Genomic DNA, 22,007 nt, shown 5'->3' with positions numbered 1-22,007 from the left:
CACCAACGTCCCCGACCCAGGGAGAATCTGGACCGGGGGGTCCTGGCAGCTCCAGCGTCCATGTGGTGTCCCCGAATACCCTCGGTCTCTCTCTGCAGCTGATGCTGGACCTGCTGCCACACCAGTTGCTGCACGTCCTCCTATGGACAGGAGAGCAGGTTCAAGGCTGAGCCTGTGCCCTCTTCCCCATACCTCCCAGGCCCTGACGGCATTTCCCCTACCTCCCAGGCCTCCAGCTCCCGCCTCAGCCTCAGTTTCTCCTCCAGGACCTCCAGCAGCTGGGCCTCCATGGTGCGTAGCCTGGCTTTGCACCTCTGCAGCTCTGCCTCCACTGCCTGCTTCCTGTGGGTGGCAAAGAGAGTAGCTGAGGCTCGGACCCTGTGGGTCTGGTTATGGGGTCCTGGGGGTGGACGAGTGTGGCCACAGACCCGGCCTCAGTGACAGGGCGGCTGCTTGTGTGGCTTTCTTTCCAGAATACCTGACTAGCCCTCTGCTCCTCCATTAGCAGGACAAGGCCCTGCAGGGGAGCCCCCAACTCCCCTCCTGGCCCCCAAAAGTAACTTCCGCTTACTTGGCAATGGCTTCATCCCGCTCCTGGAGGACTTGGTCCAGGGAGGGTTCTGTCCTGGTGTCCCCCAGTGCTCCAGCCGCCTGGTACTCTGGGCTGTGTCGCAGGGTGACAGAGGAGGCAGCGGCGACCAAGGCTTGTCTGGAAGAGATGTCTCACTCTGGGCCCTCCTGCCTTGGCCTCGGCTTTGATGCTGCTGTCAGGTGGGGAGGGGGCTGAGGTGCTGTGTACCTTCCCCTGCTTCTGCCCCACTCTCATGGACCTGTGGAAAGGAAAAGGAGGGGGCTGCTGTGGCCACTGCCAGCCTCAGTGCAAGCAGCATGAACAGGGTATTTGGACCCCCAAGGAGCAAAGAATTCTCACCCAGTCATCGGGGAAGGACGAGGCAGCTGTGTTCAGAACACTTACCCTCAAGGGCTGGGACTCAGGGTGGCCTGGTGACTGGGACTCTTGGCAGTCGGGTGGGGCAAGCGAAAGACATGGCCCTTTGCCCTCCCTTCCCAGCAAGGCACTCCTTGGCAGGCCCCACCCCCGTCAGGCCAAGGAGGAGGCCCTGCTGCACCCTAGAAACCTTCCGTCAGGCCCAGAGCACACTCAGCCCCCTTCCTCCCTTCACCGCAAGAGGGTGCTCTACCCACGTCTTGTGAAAGGAGGGGTAGAGCCAGGCACGGTGGCTCATGCCTGGCATCCCAGCACTCAGGGAGGCCGAGGCAGGAGGATCTATTGAGCCCAGTTCAAGGCAGCAGTGAGCCATAGGATCACACCACTGCACTCCAGCCTAGGCAACAGAGCAAGACCTTGTCTCATACAGAGAGAGAGGGAAGGAGAGGAGGGAAGAAGGCATCATGTCTCCAATGCTGGGAGACATAAGGTACCCCAGCCTCCATCCTGAAGGATTAGCTTTGTACCTTGAATGGCATCATCCACACATATAAATACAACCTTACCCCTGCAGAAAAACAGAAGGAAAAAAGTGTATTCCTGGCAATTCCTCCTCACATTTTATTTATTTATTTATTTATTTATTGACCTTTTGAGACAGAGTCTTGCTCTGTCGCCCAGGCTGGAGTGCAGTGGTGCCATCTCAGCTCACTACAAGCTCCGCCTCCCGGGTTCACGCCATTCTCCTGCCTCAGCCTCCCAAGTAGCTGGGACTACAGGCGCCTGCCACTACGCCCGGCTAATTTTTTGTAATTTTAGTGGAGACCAGATTTCACCATTTGTTAGCCAGGATGGTCTCAATCTCCTGACTTCGTGATCCGCCCGCCTCAGCCTCCCAAAGTGCTGGGATTACAGGCATGAGCCACCGCACCCGGCCACATTTTTTTAATTTTTTAAATTTTTTTATTTTTTGAGATGGACTCTCACTCTGTCAGCCAGGCTGGAGTGCAGTGGTGAAATCTCAGCTCGTTGTAACCTCCACCTCCCAGTTCAAACGATTCTTCTGCCTCAGTCTCCCAAGTAGCTGGGACTACAGGTGCCTGCCACCACACCCAGATAATTTTGATTTTTTTTAGGAGAGATGGGGTTTTGCCATGTTGGCCAGGCTGGTCTCAAACTCCTGACCTCAAGTGATCTGCCTGCCTCAGACTTCCAAAGTGCTGGAATTACAAGCGTGACCCACATGCCCAGTCCACATTTTTTGTTCTTAGACTCAATGTGTTGCCCAGGCTGGAGTGCAGTGGCACAGTCGTAGCTCACTGCAGCCTTAGACTCCTGGGCTCAACAGATCCTCCCTCCTCAGTCTTCCAAGTAGCTGGTACTATAGGCATCCACCACCATGCCCAGCAATTGTTTTTAAAATGTTTTGTAGACATGGGGTCTCTCTGTGGTGCCCAGGCTGGTCTTGAACTCCTGACTTCCAGTGTTAGCCTCCCAATGCACCCAGCCCTCCTAACATCTTGAATACTACCTCTAATATTCCCAGCATTCTGATCCAAGAGCATGGGTAGGTCTGCTGTGCCCTCAGGGGTCTCAGTACCCCCCACAAACCTTGAGGTGACCACCACCTCCACAAGTACCCAGAGTATACCAACAACATATTAATAAATGTGTAAAAAGAAATCTCCATTTCAGCAAAGGCCTTCTCAGCAAAGTTACATATTAGGGATTAGTTCCTCAACCCAGCTCAAACAGTAAATGTCATCGGGTGCAGTGGCTGTAGTCCCAGCTACTTGGGAGGCTGAGGCAGGAGGATCGCTGGAGCCCAGGAGTTCCGGGTTGTAGTGCAGTATGCCTGTAGTGCAGGTAACTGTACTTGCACTAAGTTCACCGCCAATTTGGTGACCTCCCAGGAGCAGGGGACTAGCAAGTTGCCTAAAGAGAGGTGCACCAGGCCGGGCGCGGTGGCTCAAGCCTGTAATCCCAGCACTTTGGGAGGCTGAGACCGGCAGATCATGAGGTCAGGAGTTGGCCGGGAGGACAGAGCAAGACTCTGTCTCAAAACAAAAACAACAACGAAAACAAATTTAAAACTGCTCTCCAATGTCCAAAAAATTTCAACCTTTAAGGTGAAAAAAAAAAAAAAAAAACACACCACAAACTGGCCAGGCACTGTGGCTCAAACCTGTAATCCCAGCACTTCGGGAGGCCACAGTGGGCAGATCACGAGGTCAGGAGTTCAAGACCAGCGTGGCCAACATGGTAAAACCTTGTCTCTACTAAAAATACAAAAATTAGCTGGGCGTGATGGTGCGCTTCTGTAATCCCAGCTATTCGGTAGGGTGAGGCAGGAGAATCGCTTGAACCCGGGAGGCGGAGGTTGCAGTGAGCCGAGATTGTACTGCACTCCAGCCTGGGTGACAGAGCGAGACTCCGTCTCCAAAAAAAAAAAAACACTGGTAAGTTGTGAAACCCTGTACCTAGTTGTCACGTCTTTATTCTCCCTCAATCTAGAACAATTTGCAGCCTTTGAGTTTCATGACTTTGATATTACAGGGAAGTGATTTTGTAGACTGTCCTTCCATTTCGGTTTGTCCACTTCTTCCTGACGATGAGACCACCGTGACACATTTTGGACAGAAATACCACAAAACTGATGCTATGTTCTCATGTTCTCACTGTAGCCAAATGTCCGTTGGAGCCATCACTTCATTAAAATGTCCGTCACTTCATTAAGATGCTTTTTTTGGCTGGGCGCAGTGGTTCACGCCTGTAATCCCAACACTTTGGGAGGCCGAGGCGGGCAGATGACGAGGTCAGGAGTTCGAGACCAGCCTGGCCAACATAGTGAAACCCCGTCTCTACTAAAAATACGAAAAAATTGGCCAGGCACGGTGGCTCACGCCTGTAATCCCAGCACTTTGGGAGACTGAGACGGGCGGATCACTTGAGGCCAGGAGTTCGAGACCAGCCTGGCCAAAACGATAAAACCCCGTCTCTACTACAAATTTTAAAAAGTAGCCAGGCATTTTAAAACTGTAATCCCAGCTACTCGGGTGCCTGAGGCAGGAGAATCGCTTGAACCCGAGAGGCGGAGGTTGCAGTGAGCCGAGATGGCGCCACCACTGCACTCAAGGCTAGGCAATAGAGTGAGATTCTGTCTCAAAAAAAAAAACAAAAACAGAAAAACTACAAAAAAATAGTTGGGCATGGTGGCAGGTGCCTGTAATCCCAGTCAAGAGGCCAAGGCAGGAGAATTGCTTGAACCCACGAGGCGGAGGTTGCAATGAGCCGAGATTGCGCCACTGCACTCCAGCCTGGGCGACAAACTGAGACTCCAGACCAAACCATGCTTTTTTTTTTTTTTTTTCTTTTTTTGAGACAGGGTCTCACTCTGTCACCCATGCTGGAGTGTAGTGGCACAATCATAGCTCACAGCAGCCTCGACCTCCCAGGCTCAAGCGATCCTCCCTTCTCAGCATCCCAAGTAGCTGGGACTACAGTCATGAGCCACTATGATGGCTTTTTCTGTCATTTATTTTGATGCTCAAATTGTCCCAAATTTGATCAGTGGATGCCCCTTGCTGACCTCTTGTCATCTTGACCAACCCCGTCATTCTTTAATCACTTCCTTTCTTTCTGGCTCAACAAGATATTTCAGGCTCATCTTGTTTCTCCCTGTCCTGGCCCTGAATTTGCCATTTCTTCAAGAATACTTGGTTTCTTTTTAAGGAGGAATAGTATTTAGAAACCAGGATCTCCGTGGTAGGCACATTCAATGCAATTAGGGTCATTCTACGCCAGGGTCCACTCTGTGGGCACACATTTATACACACACAGAAACATACATATTTATGTCTGTTTATTTCTTTATCTGTCTACATAAACTGGGGGAAATTTAAATTCCACTTTAAAAGCACAAGTTTCATCCTTGCCTTTTTTTAACCTTTCCATATACATACTATATATATATATATATATATATATATTATTTTTTTTTTTTTAAACAGGGTCTCACCCTGTTTCCCAGGCTGGAGTGCAGTGGTGTAATCATGGCTAACTGCAGCCTCAATCTCCTGGACTCAAGCCATCCTCCCACCTCAGCCTCCTGAGTAGCTGGGACCACAGGCACTCGCCACCATACCCAGTTAATTTTCTTTTCTTTTACTTTTTTTTTTTTTTTTGAGACAGAATCTTACTCTGTCGCCCAGGCTGGGGTTCAGTGGTGTAGGGTCCAGCCCTAATGGCCTTAGCAGGTATTCTCCCCATGTGCAGAGACGAGAGATTGTAAGAAGTAAAGACACAAGACAAAGAGATAAAGAGAAGACAGCTGGGCCCGGGGGACCACTACCATGAAAACGCGGAGACCCGTAGTGACCCCGAACGGCTGGGAGCGCTGATATTTATTACATACAAGACAAGTGGGGTAGGGTAAGGAGGGTGAATCTTCTAAGTGATTGACAAGGTGAAGCAAGTCATGTGATCACAGGACAGGGGGCCCTTCCCTCTTAGGTAGCCGAAGCAGAGAGAGATAAGACAGCATACGTCAGTGTTTTCTTCTATGCGCTTATAAGAAAGATCAAAGACTTTAAGACTTTCACTATTCCTTCTACCGCTATCTACTATGGACCTCAAAGAGGAACCAGGAGTACAGGAGGAACACGAAAGAGGACAAGGAACGTGACCATTGAAGCACAGCACCACAGGGTGGGGTTTAGGCCTCCGGATGACAGGCAGGCCTGGATAATATCCAGCCTCCCACAAGAAGCTGGTGGAGCAGAATGTTCTCTGACTCCTCCAAGGAAAGGAGACTCCCTTTCACGGTCTGCTAAGTAACGGGTGTCTTCCCAGACACTGGCATTACCGCTTGACCAAGGAGCCCTCAAGCGGCCCTTATGCGGGTGTGACAGAAGGCTCACCTCTTGCCTTGTAGGTCACTTCTGAGAATGTCCCTTCAGCACCTGACCCTATACCCGCCGTTTATCCCTAGGTTATATTAGTAATTCAATAAAGAGTAATATTAAAAGCTAATGATTAATGATGTTTATAATAATGATTGATAATTGTCCATGACCATCTCAATATCTAATTTGTATTATGACTATTCTTATTCTAACTATTTTCTTTATTATACTGAAACAATTTGTGCCTTCAGTCTCTTGCCTCGGCACCTAGGTAATCCTCCGCCCACAAGTGGCAAGATCTCAGCTCACTGCCACCTCCGCCTCCAGGTTAAAGCGATACTCATGCCTCAGCCTCCTGAGTAACTGAGATTACAGGCACGGACCACCACGCTTGGCTAATTTTTGTATTTTTAGTAGAGATGGGGTTTTGCCATGTTGGCCAGGCTGTTTTTGAACTCTCAACCTCAAGTGATCTGCCCACCTCGGCCTCCAAAAGTGTTTTAAGATTACAGACGTGAGCCACCATGCCTGCCCTAATTTTTTTTTTTTTTTAGAGACAGGATCTTGCTATATTGCCCAGGCTGGTCTCAAACTCCTGGGCTCAAGCAGTTCTCCTGCCTTAGCCTCCCAAAGTGCTGGGATTACAGGCAAAAGCCACCGCACCCGGGTCTCTCTCCTTTTTCTATTTTATTTATCTATTTTCTTTTTTTTTTTTTTTTGAGACAGGGTCTCACTCTGTTGTCCAGGCAGGAGTACAATGGCATAATCTCGGCTCACTGCAACCTCCGCCTCCTAGGTTCAAGTGATTCTAGTGCCTCAGCCTCCCGAGTAGCTGGGATTACAGGTGGGCTCCACCACGCCCAGCTAATTTTTGTATTTTTAGTAGAGACAGGGTTTCACCATGTTGCCCAGGTTGGTCACGAACTCCTGAGCTCAGGCAATCTGCTGCCTTGGCCTCCCAAAGTGTTGGGATGACGGGCGTGCACCATGGCTCCCAGTCAGACTAGCACATGTTTCTAAGAGCTTTACAGTCATTCATTCAGCCCACAAATATTGACTGAGTACCTACTGTGTTCAAAGTATGTTTCCAAGTGACAGACGTAAATCAAGACAAAGTTCCTTGAGCTCATGGAGCTCACATTCCAATGAGGGGAAATAGACGGTAAACAGATTAACAAGTATATCAGATGGCAAGAAGTACACTACTGTGGAGAAGAATTAAGCAGGGAGAGGAAATGAGGAGGGAACAGGCGATTGCTATTTTATTTTATTTTGTTTTGTTTTGTTTTGTTTTATTTTTGAGACTGAATCTTACTGTGTTTCCCAGGCTGGTGTGTGGTGGTTTGATCTTGGCTCACTGCAACCTCCACCTCCCGGATTCAAGCGATTCTCCCGCCTCAGCCTCCGAAGTAACTGGGACTACAGGCGCCCACCACCACACCTGGCTAATTTTTTGTATTTTTGGTAGAGACACAGTTTCACCACGTTGGCCAGGCTGGTCTTGAACTCCTGGCCTCAAGTGATCCACCTGCCTTGGCCTCCCAAAGTTCTGGGATTACAGGTGTGAGCCACTGCAGCCAGCCCAGTTGCTATTTTACATAATTCTGTGGTTACCCTAAGGAGATCACAAATAATCACCTACCATTTAGATTAAAAACAACCAACCTAATCACTCTCATGACTCAGAGTGATATTTTCAGTGACAGCATCATTAATAGGCTCAGAAAGTGCTGTGTTCCACAAGTATGAGTTAGCAAAACATTAAAAACAGAAAAATAGGCCGGGCGCGGTGGCTCACGCCTGTAATCCCAGCACTTTGGGAGGCCAAGGCGGGCAGATCACAAGGTCAGGAGATCGAGACCATCCTGGCTAACACAGTGAAACCCCGTCTCTACTAAAAATACAAAAACTTAGCCAGGCGTAGTAGCAGGCGCCTGTAATCCCAGCTGCGGGGGTGACTGAGGCAGGAGAATGGTGGGAACCCGGGAGGCGGAGCTTGCAGTGAGCCGAGATTGCGCCACTGCACTCCAGCCTGGGCAACAGAGCGAGACTCCGTCTCGAAAAAAAATAAAAAGAAAAAAGAAAAATAAAAAAGTGCTGTGTTTCCAAGCAAAAGCGAAGATGATGTGTTTGAGGAAACTAGGGAACTTGAAAGAGGCACTAGGGGATGACACATAGCAATGACAATGACCATGGGAGGCAGAAATGCAAATAAAGAGTTTGCATAAACTTTCAGAAACCACAAGACTGGAAAAGCAATGTTTCTAAATAAAATTATTCTTTAAAATATGATTTTAGGCCAGGTGTGGTGACTCACGCTTGTAATCCCAGCACTTCGGGAGGCCAAGGTGGGCAGATCACTTGAGGTCAGGAGTTTGAGATCTGCCTGACCAACATGGTGAAACTCTGTCTCTACTAAAAATACAAAAAATTAGCCAGGCACAGTAGTGCACAGCTGTAATACCAGGTACTCTGGAGGCTGAGGTGAGAGGGTCACTTGAACCCGAGAGGCAGAGGTTGCAGTGAGCCAAGATGGCACCACTGCACTCCAGCCTGGGAGACAGAGCAAGACTCCATGTCAGAAAAAAAAAAAAAAAAAAATTAAAATAACGCTGGGCGCAGTGGCTCATGCCTGTAATCCCAGCATTTTGGGAGGTCGAGGCAGGCAGATCACCTGAGGTCAGGAGTTCCAGACCAGCCCGACCAACCTGGAGAAACCCCGTCTCTACTAAAAAAATACAAAATTAGGCGTGGTGGTGCATGCCTGTAATCCCAGTTACTCAGGAGGCTGAGGCAGGAGAATCGCTTGAACCCAGGAGGCGGAAGTTGCAGTGAGCCGAGATTGTGCCACTGCACTCCAGCCTGGGTGACAAGAGACTCCATCTCAAAAGAAAGAGAGAGAGAGAGAGAGGGAGGGAGGGAGGGAGGGAGGGAGGAAGGAAGGAAAGAAAGAAAGAAAATATGGGATTTTTAAAGTCTAAATTTTAACTATTTAAATATTATAAGGGAGTTGATTATTCATCTGTATCTCTAAAAGTTTAAATTAGAATTTGGGACAAATTTTTTTTAATCTCATTGAGAGAAAGAGGAAAGGAATTTACATTCAGGCATATAGTAAATTTCATCCCAAAGCACTATGCAAATGTCACACACTAAGCACCAGGACTCCTTCCCTGGCCGCCCACATCCTGCTCCCACATGATGGCTGAGTCCAGGCCTGGGGTTGAGCCAGGAGACGGTTCCCAGCTAATGGTGAACTGGGATGGGGAGAGAGAGCTACCAGGCGGGCTGAGGGGCTGGGCATGGTGATCAAAACACCAGGGATTGGCAGGGCCTGGCAATTTAAGCACTGCCACCCAAGCCTTATGACTTTGTATGCCTCAATGTCCTCATCTGTGAAATGGAGCTAGTAGAGGGCCTCCCTAACAGAGTCATAGTAAGGGTTAAAGGAGGCAGGTGCCTCACACCGTGGCCAGTGCTTTGTATAAAGCACAGGTTAGGGCGCCAAACGCCCTTTGAGAGGCTGAGGCGGGGGGATGGCTTGAGCCCAGGAGTTCGAGACAAGCCTGGGCAACATAGCAAGACCCTGTAATTTTATTTTTTTTCCTTCTTTCCTTCCTTCCTGCCTTCCTTCCTTCCTCTCTCTCTCTTTCTTTCTTTCTTTTCACCCTGCAATTTTTAAAAATTAAATTACAAAAAGAAAAACAAAATGGACCAGGGCCAGCTTCCCAGGAGAGGAGAAAAGGGGAATAAGCCTGCCAGACCTGATAAAGCAACAACAAGAGAATCTCAACTACACACACACACACACACACACACACACACAGACACACACACACACACAGACACGCAAACAGAACACACACACAGACACACACATACACACACAGACACACACAGACACACACAGACATACACAGACACACAGACACACACACACACACACACACCACACACACACACACACACACACACAGCCATGCAGCCTGGGTCAGCTGCCCTTCCCATTCCCCAGCCCCCACAACCATGCTCCAGGAACAAATCTGTTCCTGAATCCTACAAAAGCTTCCTCCTCTTCCTCCTCCAGACCCCAGCAGCCCCTGGGCCTCCTCATCGTTGTCCTGTCACTGTCACTGTGCCTCTCCTACCAGCCCCAGAGCTTCTGGAGGACAGGTGGTGACTGTCTTCATGCCAACCACCCCACACAGGTACAAGGCAAGGCAAGGCAATACCGGCCTTGCCCAGCAGGTGGCAGCAGCGCTCAATGTCAGGATTGCAGTGGGCCTGGGCTCATCCCAACCCTTCCAGCCTATGGAATGGAAACACCAAGCTGTGCCCAGGATCTCTGGGAGTTCCCAAATGCCCAGCCTTTGCCCTGTGCTTGCTTTGTTTGTTTGTTTGTTTGTTTTGAGACAGTCTCACTGTGTCACACAGGCTGGAGTGCAGTGGCGTGATTTTGACTCAGTGCAACCTCCACCTCCCGGGTTCAAGCAATTCTCCTGCCTCAGCCTCCCAAGTAACTGGGAGTACAGGAACCTGCCACCACACCCGGCTTGTTTTGGGGTTTCACCATGTTGGCCAGGCTGATCTTGAACTCCTGACCTCAAGTGATCCGCCCACCTCAGCCTCCCAAAGTGTTGGGATTACAGGTTAAGCCATCTCCCCAGCATTTTTTTTTTTTTTTTTTTTTAAGATGGAGTCTGGCTCTGTCACCAGGCTGGAGTGCAGTGGCAGGATCTCAGCTCACTGCAACCTCCGCCTCCTGGGTTCAAGCGATTCTCCTACTCAGCCTCCTGAGTAGCTGGGATTACAGACACACACCACCACGCCTGGCTAGTTTTTGTATTTTTAGTAGAGACGGGGTTTTACCATGTTGCTGGTCTGGAACTTGAACTCCTGTCCATCCACCAAGGCCTCCCAAAGTGCTGGGATTACAGGTGTGAGCCACTGTGCCCGGCCTGGCCTCACTTCTTTCAAGAGCATTCTCTTCCCTCCTCTACTCCAGGCCTCCTCACCTCCTTGCTGTTTCTCATTCACACTAGGCAGGCTCCTTCCTCATGGTTGTTGCACTTGCTGTTCCCTCTGCCCAGAAGTCTCTTCCCCAGATACCTACATGACTCACTCTCTCACGTCCTTCAGAGATTTACTCAAATACCACCTTCTCAGCAAGGACCTCCCTGACCAAATCATCTAGAATTGGAGCTGGGCGCAGCGGCGCTCACCTGGAGTCTCAACTACTCAGGGGGCTGAGGCAGGTGGATCACTTGAGCCCAGGCATTAAAGACCAACCTGGGAACATATCAAGACCCCATTTCTGCAAAAAATACAAAAATTAACCAGGTGTGGTAGTGTACACCTGTAATCCCAGCTACTTGGGAGGCTGAGGCAAGAAGATCACTTGACCCCAGGAGTTCCAGGCTGCAGTGAGCCATGATCATGCCACTGCACTCCAGACTGGGCAACACAGCAAGACCCTGTCTTTAAAAAAAAGAAGAAAAAACTTGAACTGTACCAAAACTGGAATTCCTCCCTCAAACCCAGTAAGTAGTTCCTACCCTGTCTTTCCTTGATCTTCCTTGTAGCATATCATCACCATTATATATGTTATTTATTTGTGTGTTTGGCATCTTTACTCGACCACAGACTCCATGGCGGCAAGGGCTTGTCCATCTTGTTTTTTGCTGTATTCCCAGCATCTAGAATAGTGGGCACATAGTAGATGCTCAATAAATACTTTTTATTTTTATATATTTTTGGACAGGGTCTCACTCTCTTGTTTAGGCTGGTGTAGAGCAGCACAATCATGGCTCACTGAAGGCTCAAACTCCTGGGCTCAAGCAATCCTCCCACCTGAGCCTCCTAAGTAGCTGGGAGTACAGGTGTGCACCACCATGCTCAGCTAATTTTCAGAAAAATATTTTTCTCTAGAGACAGGGGTCTCCCTGTGTTGCCCAGGTTGATCTTGAACTTCCGACCTCAAGTAATCCTCCTGCCTCAGCCTTCCAAAGTGCTGGGATTACTGGCATGAGCCACCACCACACTCAGCCGAATAAATACTTTTTAAATAAAGGAATGAAGGCTGGGCATGGTAGCTCATGCCTATAATCCCAGCACTTTGGGAAGCTGAGGTGGGTGGATCACCTGAGGTTAGGAGTTTGAGACCAGCCTGGCCAACATAGAGAAACCCCATCTCTACTAAAAATACAAAAAAATTAGCCGGATGTGGTGGCTCATGCCTGTAATCCCAGCTATCTGGGAGGCTGAGACAGGAGAATTGCTTGAAGCCGGGAGGCGGAAGTTGCAGTGGCCCAAGATTGTGCCATTTTACTCCAGCCTGGGCGACAAGAGTGAAACTCAGTCTCTAAATAAATAAATAAAGGGATGATAATCTGGCCCTCAATGGGCTTCCCTTGTCTGCACAATAGTTTAGCATCCAAGGCCACCTCCCTCCTTGGGCTCATCCCCCACCTATGTCTACCCATTCCCACCAGAGTGCCACAGCAGGCTCCTGAGGGGCTCCCGGTAGAGTGCTCCATTTTGAGAGCTCCCCACCCCCACCCCTGCCCCAGCGTCCTTCCTTTGTCCACTCCCTGCTGCAATCCCACTGCAAGAACCTGTTCGAATGTCACCACCTCTGGGAAGCCACTCTGGTTCCCTAACCCGCTAAAACCATGTCTGTCTCCCCAACTGCAGTGGGAACGTCTTGAGTGCAGAACAGTGGCCCCAGAGCATGGTTTCCCATTTAATGTTTGATGAATGAATGAATGATTAAATGAGGGAAATACTTAGCAGAAAAGCAGAGTTTAAAGTGAAGGGCAAGGCCAGGTGCAGTGTCTCATGCCTGTAATTCCAGCACATTGGGAAGCGGGTAGATAGCTTGAGTCCAGGAGTTCGAGACCAGCCTGGGCAACATGACGAAACCCCATCTCTACCAAAATACAAAAATTAGCCAGGAGTGGTGGCTCATGCCTGTAGTCCTAGCTACTCAGGAGGCTGAGGAGGGAGGTTCGCTTGAACCCGGGAGGCGGAGGTTGCAGCGAGCTGAGATTGTGCTATGGACTCCAGCCTGGACAACAGAGTGAGACCCCATCTCAAAAAAAAAAAAAAGAAAGAAAGAAACCGGGCACAGTGGCTCACACCTGTAATCCCAGCACTTTAGAAGGCCGAGGCAGGTGGATCATTTGAGGTCAGGAGTTCAAGACCAGCCTGACCAACATGGTGAAGCCCCATCTCTACTACAAATACAAAAATTAGCCGGGAGTGGTGGTGGGTGCCTGTAATCCCAGCTGCTCAAGAAGCTGAGGCAGGAAAATCAGTTGAACATGGGAAGTGGAGGTTGCAGTGGGCCTAGATTGCACCATTGCACTGCAGCCTGGGTGAGAGAATGAGACTCAGCCTCAAAAAAAAAACCCACAAAAAAACCCACAAACAAACAAAAAAAAAGAGAGTGAAGTGAAAGGCACACATTCTTTTTTTTTTTTTTTTAGAGATGAAGTCTCGCTATGTTGCCCAGGCTGGTCTTAAACTCCTGGCCTCAAGCAATCCTCCCTCCTCGGTCTCCCAAAGTGCTGGATTATGGGCATGAGCCACTGTGCCTGGCCACGTTTATATCTTTATTCATTTTTCATGCTACTATGTAATATGCGTCTCAATGAGTGATGCTTGGTGTGACACCAGGGGCTCTCAGAGGGCAGGAACTGAGCCTCCCTTTCCTGCCCTCTCCCCGCAGGGCCAGACACTGGGCTCCGGGGACATACGTGTGACCCACCCCACTGACTCACCCTGCAGGCTAGACCAGGAGTCAGGCAGCCTCCCCTGTCACTTGTCATCTCTGGACAAGTTCCTCTAGCACTTACGTCCTTGCTTTTCCTATGTCAAATGGGACCCCATCAATGCACATTCTGTGGGGCACCCAAAGTTGAAGCCGGGACAACTGGAAGGAGGTGTGGCTGTCCCCCCTGCCAGGCCACATCGGACCGTCTTGGGCCAGATTTTCCAGGGAAGAAGGGAAAGCTGGAACAGTGTCCCTAGCTTGCCTGGCAGCCAGCTAACCTGTGCCCATAGTCTGGGAGAGGTGCCAGGCCCAGACACACTGGGCAGCAGGGGGCTGGATTGGCTCCAGAGCTCCAATGCTTTGGCAGTCCTGGGTAAGGGAAGGGGTGTGCTTGGCTTAGGGTCAAGAGGACGTGGGCCACAGAAGCGACAGCTGGGGGTGGTAGAGGGCACAGCGGGCTTATGGGGGTGTGTGCGAGACCACTATTGCAACAAGATGCTGGCAGGGACCTTCAAAAGAACATCTGCTGTTGACTGGCCCCCCCACTCCCACTCCTCCACAGGTTTTCCCATGAGTCCTAGAGGAAGCCAGGCCCCAGGCTTCTAGACAGAAAATAGAACCTACCTTGGCCAAGCATAATCTCAGTGTTTTGGAAGGCCAAGCCAGGAGGATCGCTTGAGGCCAGGACTTCAAGACCAGCCTGGGCAACATGAGGAGAACCTGTCTCTACAAAAAAGAAAAAAGAGAAAACAGAACCTCAGGCCTAGAGGCAGAGCTCAGGATTGGGGACGCAGGGAAAGGAGAAGGAGAGGGGTCTAAAATTAACATCTCTTTCCCAAAGACAGAGGAGTTCCTGACTGGATACAGTGGCTCACACCTGTAATCCCAGCACTTTGGGAGGCTGAGGCAGGCGGATCACAAGGTCAGGAGTTCGAGACCAGCCTACTGAACATGGCGAAACCCCATCTCTACTAAAAATACAAAAAATTAGTCAGGCGTGGTGGCAGGCGCCTGTAATCCCAGCTACTTGGGAGGCTGAAGCAGGAGAATCGCTTGAACCCAGGGGGCGGAGGTTGCAGTGAGCCGATATCGTGCCACTGCACTCCAGCCTGGGCAACAAGAGCAAAACTCCATCTCATAAATAATAAATAAATAAATAAATAAATACATAAATTAGAGGCGTTCCTGCATCCTGCAGGAAAAAGGGGTGGGTCACACAGCATCAGAGCTGTGAACTGAGAAATCCTAGGGAAAGAAGGAGCCAGTGCCTGAGTCCCGACTGGACGATGGGAGCAAGGGGGAATGGTGGAGGCTTCCAGGCTGGAACTCTCCAGGAGGTTTTTGGCTGGGGAACAGAAGGGAGTGCAGGAGGTCCCAAGGTAATGAAATGAAGGAGGGAGTTACAACCTCCAGCAAATTCTGGGGAAGTGAAGGGATCTGGGGATGAGGACCAGATTCTGGGACAGGAATGCTAAGCAGCTATGTAGGGAAGAGGCTGGAAGCCGGGCACTGTGGCTCACGCCTATAATCTCAGAGCTTTGGGAGGAGGGAGGATCGCTTGAGGCCAGGAGTTCGAGATCAGCCTGGGTAACACAGCAAAACTCTGTCTGTACGAAATATTTGAAAATTATTCAGGAGTAGTGGCGAGCAACTGTAGTCCCAACCACCTAGGAGGCTGAGGCGGGAGGACTGCCTGAGCCCAGGAGCTCAAGGCTGCAGTGAGCTATGGTTGCACCACTGCACTCCAGCCTGGCCGACAGAGCGAGACCCTGTCTCCAAAAATAATAAATAAAAAATGAGACGGGGCTGGGACAGAGGAGGCAGCAGGGTCTCTGGGGACCCATGCCCGCGAGCGATCACCCATGCGGAACGTCCAGGAGGAGACCCCAGGGTTTCGATCCCCAGGGGGCTGCTCTTGTGGGGTGGGGCGGGGTCGGGGCGGGGTATGGGCGGGGCCCGGGCAGGGTGGGGCGGGGCCGGGGTCCCGAGGGCCGGGGCGGGGCCGGGCTGGTGCTGCGCAGCCGCGGGGCGGCCGTCGCGCATGCGGAGCTCATACGGCTGCAGCCGGCGCTGCTGCCACTCCCGGGAGCATGAAGGACCGAACCCAGGAGCTCCGCACGGTGAGTCCGGCCCCCGCGCGCGGCCGCCCGCCGCCCGTGCCAACGCGCCGGACACTCCCCGCCCGGCTCTCGCGGCCAGGAGGGCGGCCACTCCTGCGCCCCCAGCCGCGGCTGGAGGGAGCGGGGCCAGCTGGGGACCCTGACCCCCCTCCGGGTTCCGCCCCTCGGACCCACTCGGGGTCACGGGCTCGCGTGAGCTCGGCCGCGCTGACAAGTGGACGGTCGGCTGGAGTCCGGGGTCCTGGATAAACTTTTCGGGGCCCCCTTGATTTGGGGGGTTCGGAGGGTATGATGGGATTTCGGTGGCGGGACCTCTTCCCCCTCCCGCAGAGCAGGCCCTGTCTCTGGCCCCCCCACTGTCCCTCATCTCTGACCTCTCGTCCCCTCTCGGTGTAGACAGACGAGGGGACAGCGGTGGGAACCCCCTTGGTGTAGACAGACGAGGGGACCGCGGTGGGCCGGGGCCGGTCCCCTGAGCGGGGCCCCGCTGCGGGGCGCGCTGCGGAAACCTGGCAGTCGGGTGGGGGCGGCCTCCTCGTGCCGCCCTGGTCACCTGTGGCTCCCATCACCTGTGGCTCCCCCTCCGCTAGGTCGCGGTAGGGATCCACTGCCCGCCCCAGGTTTGGGGGTGGGGGGCGGTCACACCCGCCCCCGGTCCACCTGTCCACCTTCGGGCTTCCGGGCAGCCCTGGCTGGCGTTTCAGACCCTTCAGGGTTCCTTGAGACTTGAATCTATTTTTCCACCTGTATCTCAGAAACCCCTGGGGTGTGGCTCCTGGGGCGGGGTTTGAGGGAAGTAGGAGGATGCACAAATGTTCTGAGTCAGAGCTCACCCTCTCCCAGCCCAGGGACCCCTGCAGCCTGCGTGGGTCCCCTTCCCCTGGCCTCTGCCCTTAGGGATGAGCAGCCCAGGAGAATGGTGACAGGGAGTGGAGGACAGTGACGGAAATGAAGCCTCCCTGGGTGTGTCCCGTGGGGCGGGGAGGATCAAGGCTCAAGACTACATTGAGTCTCATCTGGTCATCTGGTCACCTGGCTGGCAGCCCTGCCTGCTGATCCCTGGGAGCCCCCCAACCCCACCCTAACCCTGCTCCCTCAGCTAGGAACTAGAACCCTAAGGTCCCCTCCTGTGGAAAATGTCAAGTGTCCTTTGGGTGTTTGACCCCACGGCTTGTCTCCTCGACCCAGAGGCTCCCTGAGTTGGAGCCTGTCTGCCCCATTATGTCATGGTTGCCTCCTGGGCATCCTGGAACCGGGACCTGGGCTCCCCTGCTTTCATCTCCCTGACTTGCTCTGGCACCACAGCCTACACTTTGCCTCCAGACCTGTTATTCCTGGCCCAGCGCCCGGCCCCTGGGGTAAACCCCATGAGGTTTCAAAGGAAGAAGATGGTCCCTCAAGTCGCATATGGGCTCTAAACACTTCCCCCGCGGCCCCTGTGGTTGCCCTCAAGTTTCCTGAGCTCCGTTGAGTCAGAATCAGTGTTTTCCTGGTGATGGATGACTGTGTGGTGTAATTTGCTGATGTTTGGGCGCCTGGTAGGTTACCCGAGGGTATGTGTGGGAACCAAGTGGTCAGGGGAACCATGGGCCCTTACATAGGATAACAGCCTCTGGCACGTCAGCCTTCATCCCCCTAGCTGAAGGGGAAACTGAGGCACAAAGGAGACGCGGCTTGCCTGCTAGAGGGAGGGGTGGTAGAAAAGGGCTTTGCCTCATCCCTGAAGATAGACTCAGGCCTGGCTGGCACTGGGGGACAGCCAGTGGAGCTGGGGTTGTGAAGCGTTTGAACCCAGATCTTTTTGCTGTGATGTCTGTCTCTGTTACTATCTCCTCGCCCCCTGATTAGATGGTGAAGCCAGGCTTTGGTTTGAATGGTCTGAGGCTTCCGCTCCAGACGCCCCCACCCTCCCCACACAAGGCATTCAGAGCCCAGGGAGGCTGTACCCATTGCTGGGTGGCCCTGCCCAGGGAGGGCTTTCTAGCAGACAGGAGGACGGCTGGCAGGAGCCCACACGGGGTGGGATGAGACAGTCAGTCTTGGTGGGGCCGCCATTCCCACAGGGCTGCTTTCCCTCTAGACCTGGGGTTCCCATCTGTGAAGTGGGGATGGCAAAGCCTAGAATTTAGTTTCTCCGGGCAAGAGGCGGGACCACAGGTCTCCTGACTCCAGCTCCGCATTTGTAGGAGACCTGAAACCCCAGGAGTCAGAATTTTCAGCCCAGAATCCCCAGGAAGGAAGAGGCCAGCACTGGGTGAGCTGGACTGGGCTGGACTGGGCTAGACTGGGCTGGACTGGGGCCGGCTGGGCTGGGCTGAACAGAGATGGTGCTGGGGACAGCGGCTATGCACCGCTCCCAGCCCGCCCTCCCTCCCTCTTCCTCCTCCTCCTCCCTCTTCTTTCTCCTTCTCCCCCACCCAACGCCACCACATTTGGAAGGAGGCGAAGGGAGCTTATTTATAAAAGTCACACTTGGGGAAGGAGCTGGCGCATTTCCTCACTCTGCAGGCCCGGCCCAGCCCTTCAGCCTTCTCTAGCCTTCTCCAGCCTTCTCCAGCCTTCTCCAGCCTTCTCCAGCCTTCTTCAGCCTTCTCCAGCCTTCTCCAGCTCCCACCTCTCCCTCTGCAGATGGGGAGTGAAGGGGGTCACTGGGGACTAGCCAGGGGGCCTCAATGCTGTTGCAGGTCCTCAGAGATCAGAAAGGTCATTTGCAGGTTACAGGTGGCAAACAGAGACCGAAGACAGGGCCAGGATCACACAGCCAGGGAGAGACTTTTGGGTTAGGGCATCCCCAGGGAGCCCTACTTGGGCTGTAGCTGCCTCCTCCCCTCAACTCAGACTCCCTGATTTTCTTCCTGGGGACTTTGCAGAGCTGACCTATCCCTCCCTGGGCCCAGAACGGTGTTTGTCCATGTGTCAGGTCATGTGGGACAGACACATGGGACCTGTTGCAGGAGGCTGAGGACGTAGCAAGGAGGGAGAGTTGGAGCAGTACAATGCTGGAAGGCTTCCTGGAAGAAGAGACCCTGGGATAGGCCAGGAGCAGGAGCTGGATTTGAATAGGAGGAGAAATGGTGATCCAAAGGAGGGGACAGCTTAGTGAAGGCAGAGAGGTCGGAATGCCCAACCAGGAGAGAATAGCAGGTGGTCCTGACAGCTGGTGTCTGGGGCCCCCTGAGTTGCCTTGAGGTCTAGACCGGGGCCCAACTCACCAGGCAGGCCTGGATGGGGAGGCCCAGAGCCCTGCTTTGCCCACCAGTTCCCCTTCTCTCTCTCGTTGCTGGGAAGAGTCTGGCGGTTGAGAGGCAACACCGGGCAGGTTCATCCTTAATCTCCCTCTGCTCACTTCCTCATCTGCAGAATGGAGCCAGTGTTACCTGCCTTGCAGAGTGGCAGGCATGAGGGTATAAGAACAGGAGTTGGACAGGGCTCCCCCAATCCTTCCTCCACTACCTCCCAGGGGTTTCCCAGCATGAACGATGCATTTGGGTACATTTTCATCTGGGGTGCAGATGGAACGGCTTCCTGGGACCATGTAGTTCAACCTCCTATCTTACAGGTCAGAAAACAGGTCCAGAAAGGGCCAGGTGTTTATCTGAGGCCACGCAGCCTGTGGGGGCAGAGCCTGGCCCCTTGCATGGCCTGAAGCTGCCTCCCTGAGCCGCTCTGGGGCCCTGTGAAGGGGCAGACTCTGCAGGGCGGGGACCTGGTATACACAGACCTGGAGGCTGGGGACAGGGTGAGGAGACGCAGATTGCACAGCCGTCTTTCCTGGAGACCCAGCTTGGCCTCTCGCACACCCCTGACTCAGCTCTGGGCCTCTCTGCACTAGTGATATTGACTTTGATTAGTCATTTAAAAGAAGAAGGGAAAAAAATAGCGCTTGAGGCAGACAACAGCCACTGTGCTTAGCAGTGATGAATCAACCTTGCCGGCCTGATGGCTCCCCTGGGATAGGCCTGGAGGCTGCCTGGCCTCTGCACCTCTTGGAGGAGTCAAGACTGTTGCATCCAGGAAAGTGTTTGGAATCCTGGAGTCCCTGCTAGGAGAGACCATCAGGGCTGCCCTGCCTCTGCCAGGGGAAGCTCAGGGCATCCAGCCCCCTTTGGTTCCAGCAAGTTCTGGTCTTCCTAGCAGTCTCCGTGGTAGGGAGGTAAGGAAGCACTCCCAGCCTTTCTGGTTGGAGGTGGTGATTTTTTTGTTGCTGTTTTTTTGTTTGTTTGTTTGAGACGGAGTCTCACACTGTCGCCAGGCTGGAGTGCAGTAGCGCGATCTCAGCTCACTGCAGCCTCCACCTCCCAGGTTCAAGTGATTCTCCTGCCTCAGCCTCCTGAGTAGCTGAGACTATAGGTGCGCGCCACCATACCCGGCTAATTTTTGTATTTTTAGTAGAGACGGGGTTTCCCCATGTTGGCCAGGATGGCCTTGATCTCTTGACCTCCTGATCTGCCCGCCTCAGCCTTCCAAAGTGCTGGGATTACAGGTGTAAGCCACTGCACCTGGCCAATTTTTTTTTTTTTTTTGAGACGGAGTCTTGCTCTGTTACCCAAGCTGGAGTGTAGTGGTACGATCTTGGCTCACTGCAACCTCCACCTCCCGGGTTCAAGTGATTCTCCTGCCTCACCCTCCGGAGTAACTGGGATTACAGGCATGTACCACCACCACACCGGCTAATTCTTGTATTTTTAGTAGAAATGGGGTTTTGCCATGTTGACCAGGCTGGTCTTGAACTCCTGACCTCAGGTGATCCACCCACCTTGGCCTTCCAGAGTGCTGGGATTACAGGCATGAGCCACTGCACCCGGCTACCCCTATAAATTTTGATTCAGTCTCTTTGGGATGGATCCCTGGAAGCTGTTTTTTGTTTGTTTGTTTTTGTTTTTTCTTTTTTTTTAAATCCCCCCAAAGGATTCTGGTGCTCACCCAGCTTTGACAACTGCTGAATGCAGAACAAAAAAACACCAGGATGTTAGCTGGGCTTGGGGGCTCACACCTGCAGTACCATCTACTTGGGAGGCTGAGGCGGGAAGACGGCTTGAGCTCAGGAGTTCGAGACCAGCCTGAGCAACATAGTGAGACAACCATCTCTACAAAAATGTAAAATTAGCCAGGTGTGGTGGCAGGCATCTGTAGTCCCAGCTACTCTGGAGGCTGAGGCTGGAGGATTGCTTGAGCCTGGGAGATCAAGGCTGCAGTGAGCTATGATCTTCCCACTATACTCCAGTCTGGACAACAAAGCGAGATCCTGTCTCAAAAAAAAAAAAAAATAAGGGCCGGGCACGGTGGCTCACGCCTGTAATCCTCGCACTTTGGGAGCCGAGGGAGGCAGACCAACTGAGGTTAGGAATTCAAGACCAGCCTGGCCAACATACTGAAACCCCATCTCTACTAAAAATACAAAAACTAGCTGGGTGTGGTGCAGGCGCCTGTAATCCCAGCTACTTGGGAGGCTGAGGCAGGAGAATCGCTTGAACCTGAGAGGCAGAGGTTGCAGTGAGCCGAGATTGCACTACTGCATTGCAGCCTGGGCAACAGAGTGAGATTCTGTGTCAAAAAAAATAATAAGAAATAAGAAAAAAAAAAGTGCCAGGATAAATTGGATGTTGGTTGGATGGGAGAAGAGGAGGAAGATGGCAGATGTCCTAGGTTTCCAGCTTGGGAGCCCTGGAGCACCTTGGAGTTCTGCGCTAGGCAGTTCGGAGGAGGGGACTCTGGCAAAACAGGTGGAGCCTGGTTTTGGCCAGGAGGCAGGCAAGGTGCCCGTATGATATCTGGGCACATCCGTCCGTAAGACACTTGGGCCTTTGCGTTTGTGCCCCACAGTTCCAGCTGCCACCTGCACAGCGGAGGGTTCCAAGTCCCTAACTCCAATCCAGCCCCCTCTCCAGAGCTATAACTGCCGCTCAGAACACACTGGTAGATCCCCAAGGGAGCTGGGCCCTAATTATTCCACAGAAATCTGGGTGTCCGCCTTTTTTTTTTTTAAGACAGGGTCTTGCTCTGTCACCTAGGCTGGAGTGCAATGGCACAATCATAGCTCACTGCAACCTCGACCTCCAGGGCTCAAGCAGTCCTCCCACCTCAGCCTCCTGAGTAGTTGTGATTACAGATGCATGGCACCACGCCCAGCTAATTTTCGTATTTTTTGGTAGAGATAGGGTCTTGCTATGTTGTCCTGGCTGGTCTCAAACTCCTGAACTCAAGTAATCCTTCCACCTTGGCCTCCCAAACTGCTGAGATTACTGGTGTGAGCCATCATG

At 52.5% G+C, this 22,007-nt stretch overlaps 1 protein-coding gene and 1 long non-coding RNA gene across 4 annotated transcripts in view; one reads left to right on the top strand and one right to left on the bottom strand.

The window, feature by feature from the left end:
• Positions 1–37: 37 nt before the first annotated feature.
• LOC117072519 lies at positions 38–16,215 on the bottom strand. Its single transcript, XR_004432830.1, has 6 exons — positions 16,122–16,215; positions 14,252–14,353; positions 11,409–11,549; positions 572–830; positions 222–342; positions 38–140 (listed from the first exon to the last, which is right to left on the bottom strand). It is a non-coding gene; the product is annotated as an uncharacterized LOC117072519 (long non-coding RNA).
• STX1A (syntaxin 1A) overlaps positions 15,638–22,007 on the top strand; it is a 20,423-nt gene continuing 14,053 nt past the window's right edge. For 2 of the 3 annotated variants that reach the window (XR_004432829.1, XM_033192780.1), the window contains exon 1: positions 15,638–15,747. Coding sequence is in view for 1 of the 3 variants with exons in the window: in XM_033192780.1 (XP_033048671.1) it covers positions 15,718–15,747 (30 nt within the window). In the remaining 2 variants the exon portion in view is untranslated. Of the gene's footprint in view, positions 15,748–15,836; positions 16,034–22,007 lie in introns of those variants that run through there. The other variant, XM_033192781.1, reaches the window with a different exon arrangement.

Source organism: Trachypithecus francoisi, unplaced genomic scaffold (genome assembly GCF_009764315.1).
Source record: "Trachypithecus francoisi isolate TF-2019V2 unplaced genomic scaffold, Tfra_2.0 Lachesis_group4, whole genome shotgun sequence".
Classification (NCBI taxonomy): domain Eukaryota; kingdom Metazoa; phylum Chordata; class Mammalia; order Primates; family Cercopithecidae; genus Trachypithecus; species Trachypithecus francoisi.
The sequence above is the reverse complement of the archived record's forward strand: the minus strand, read 5'-3'. Positions and strand labels throughout refer to the sequence as shown.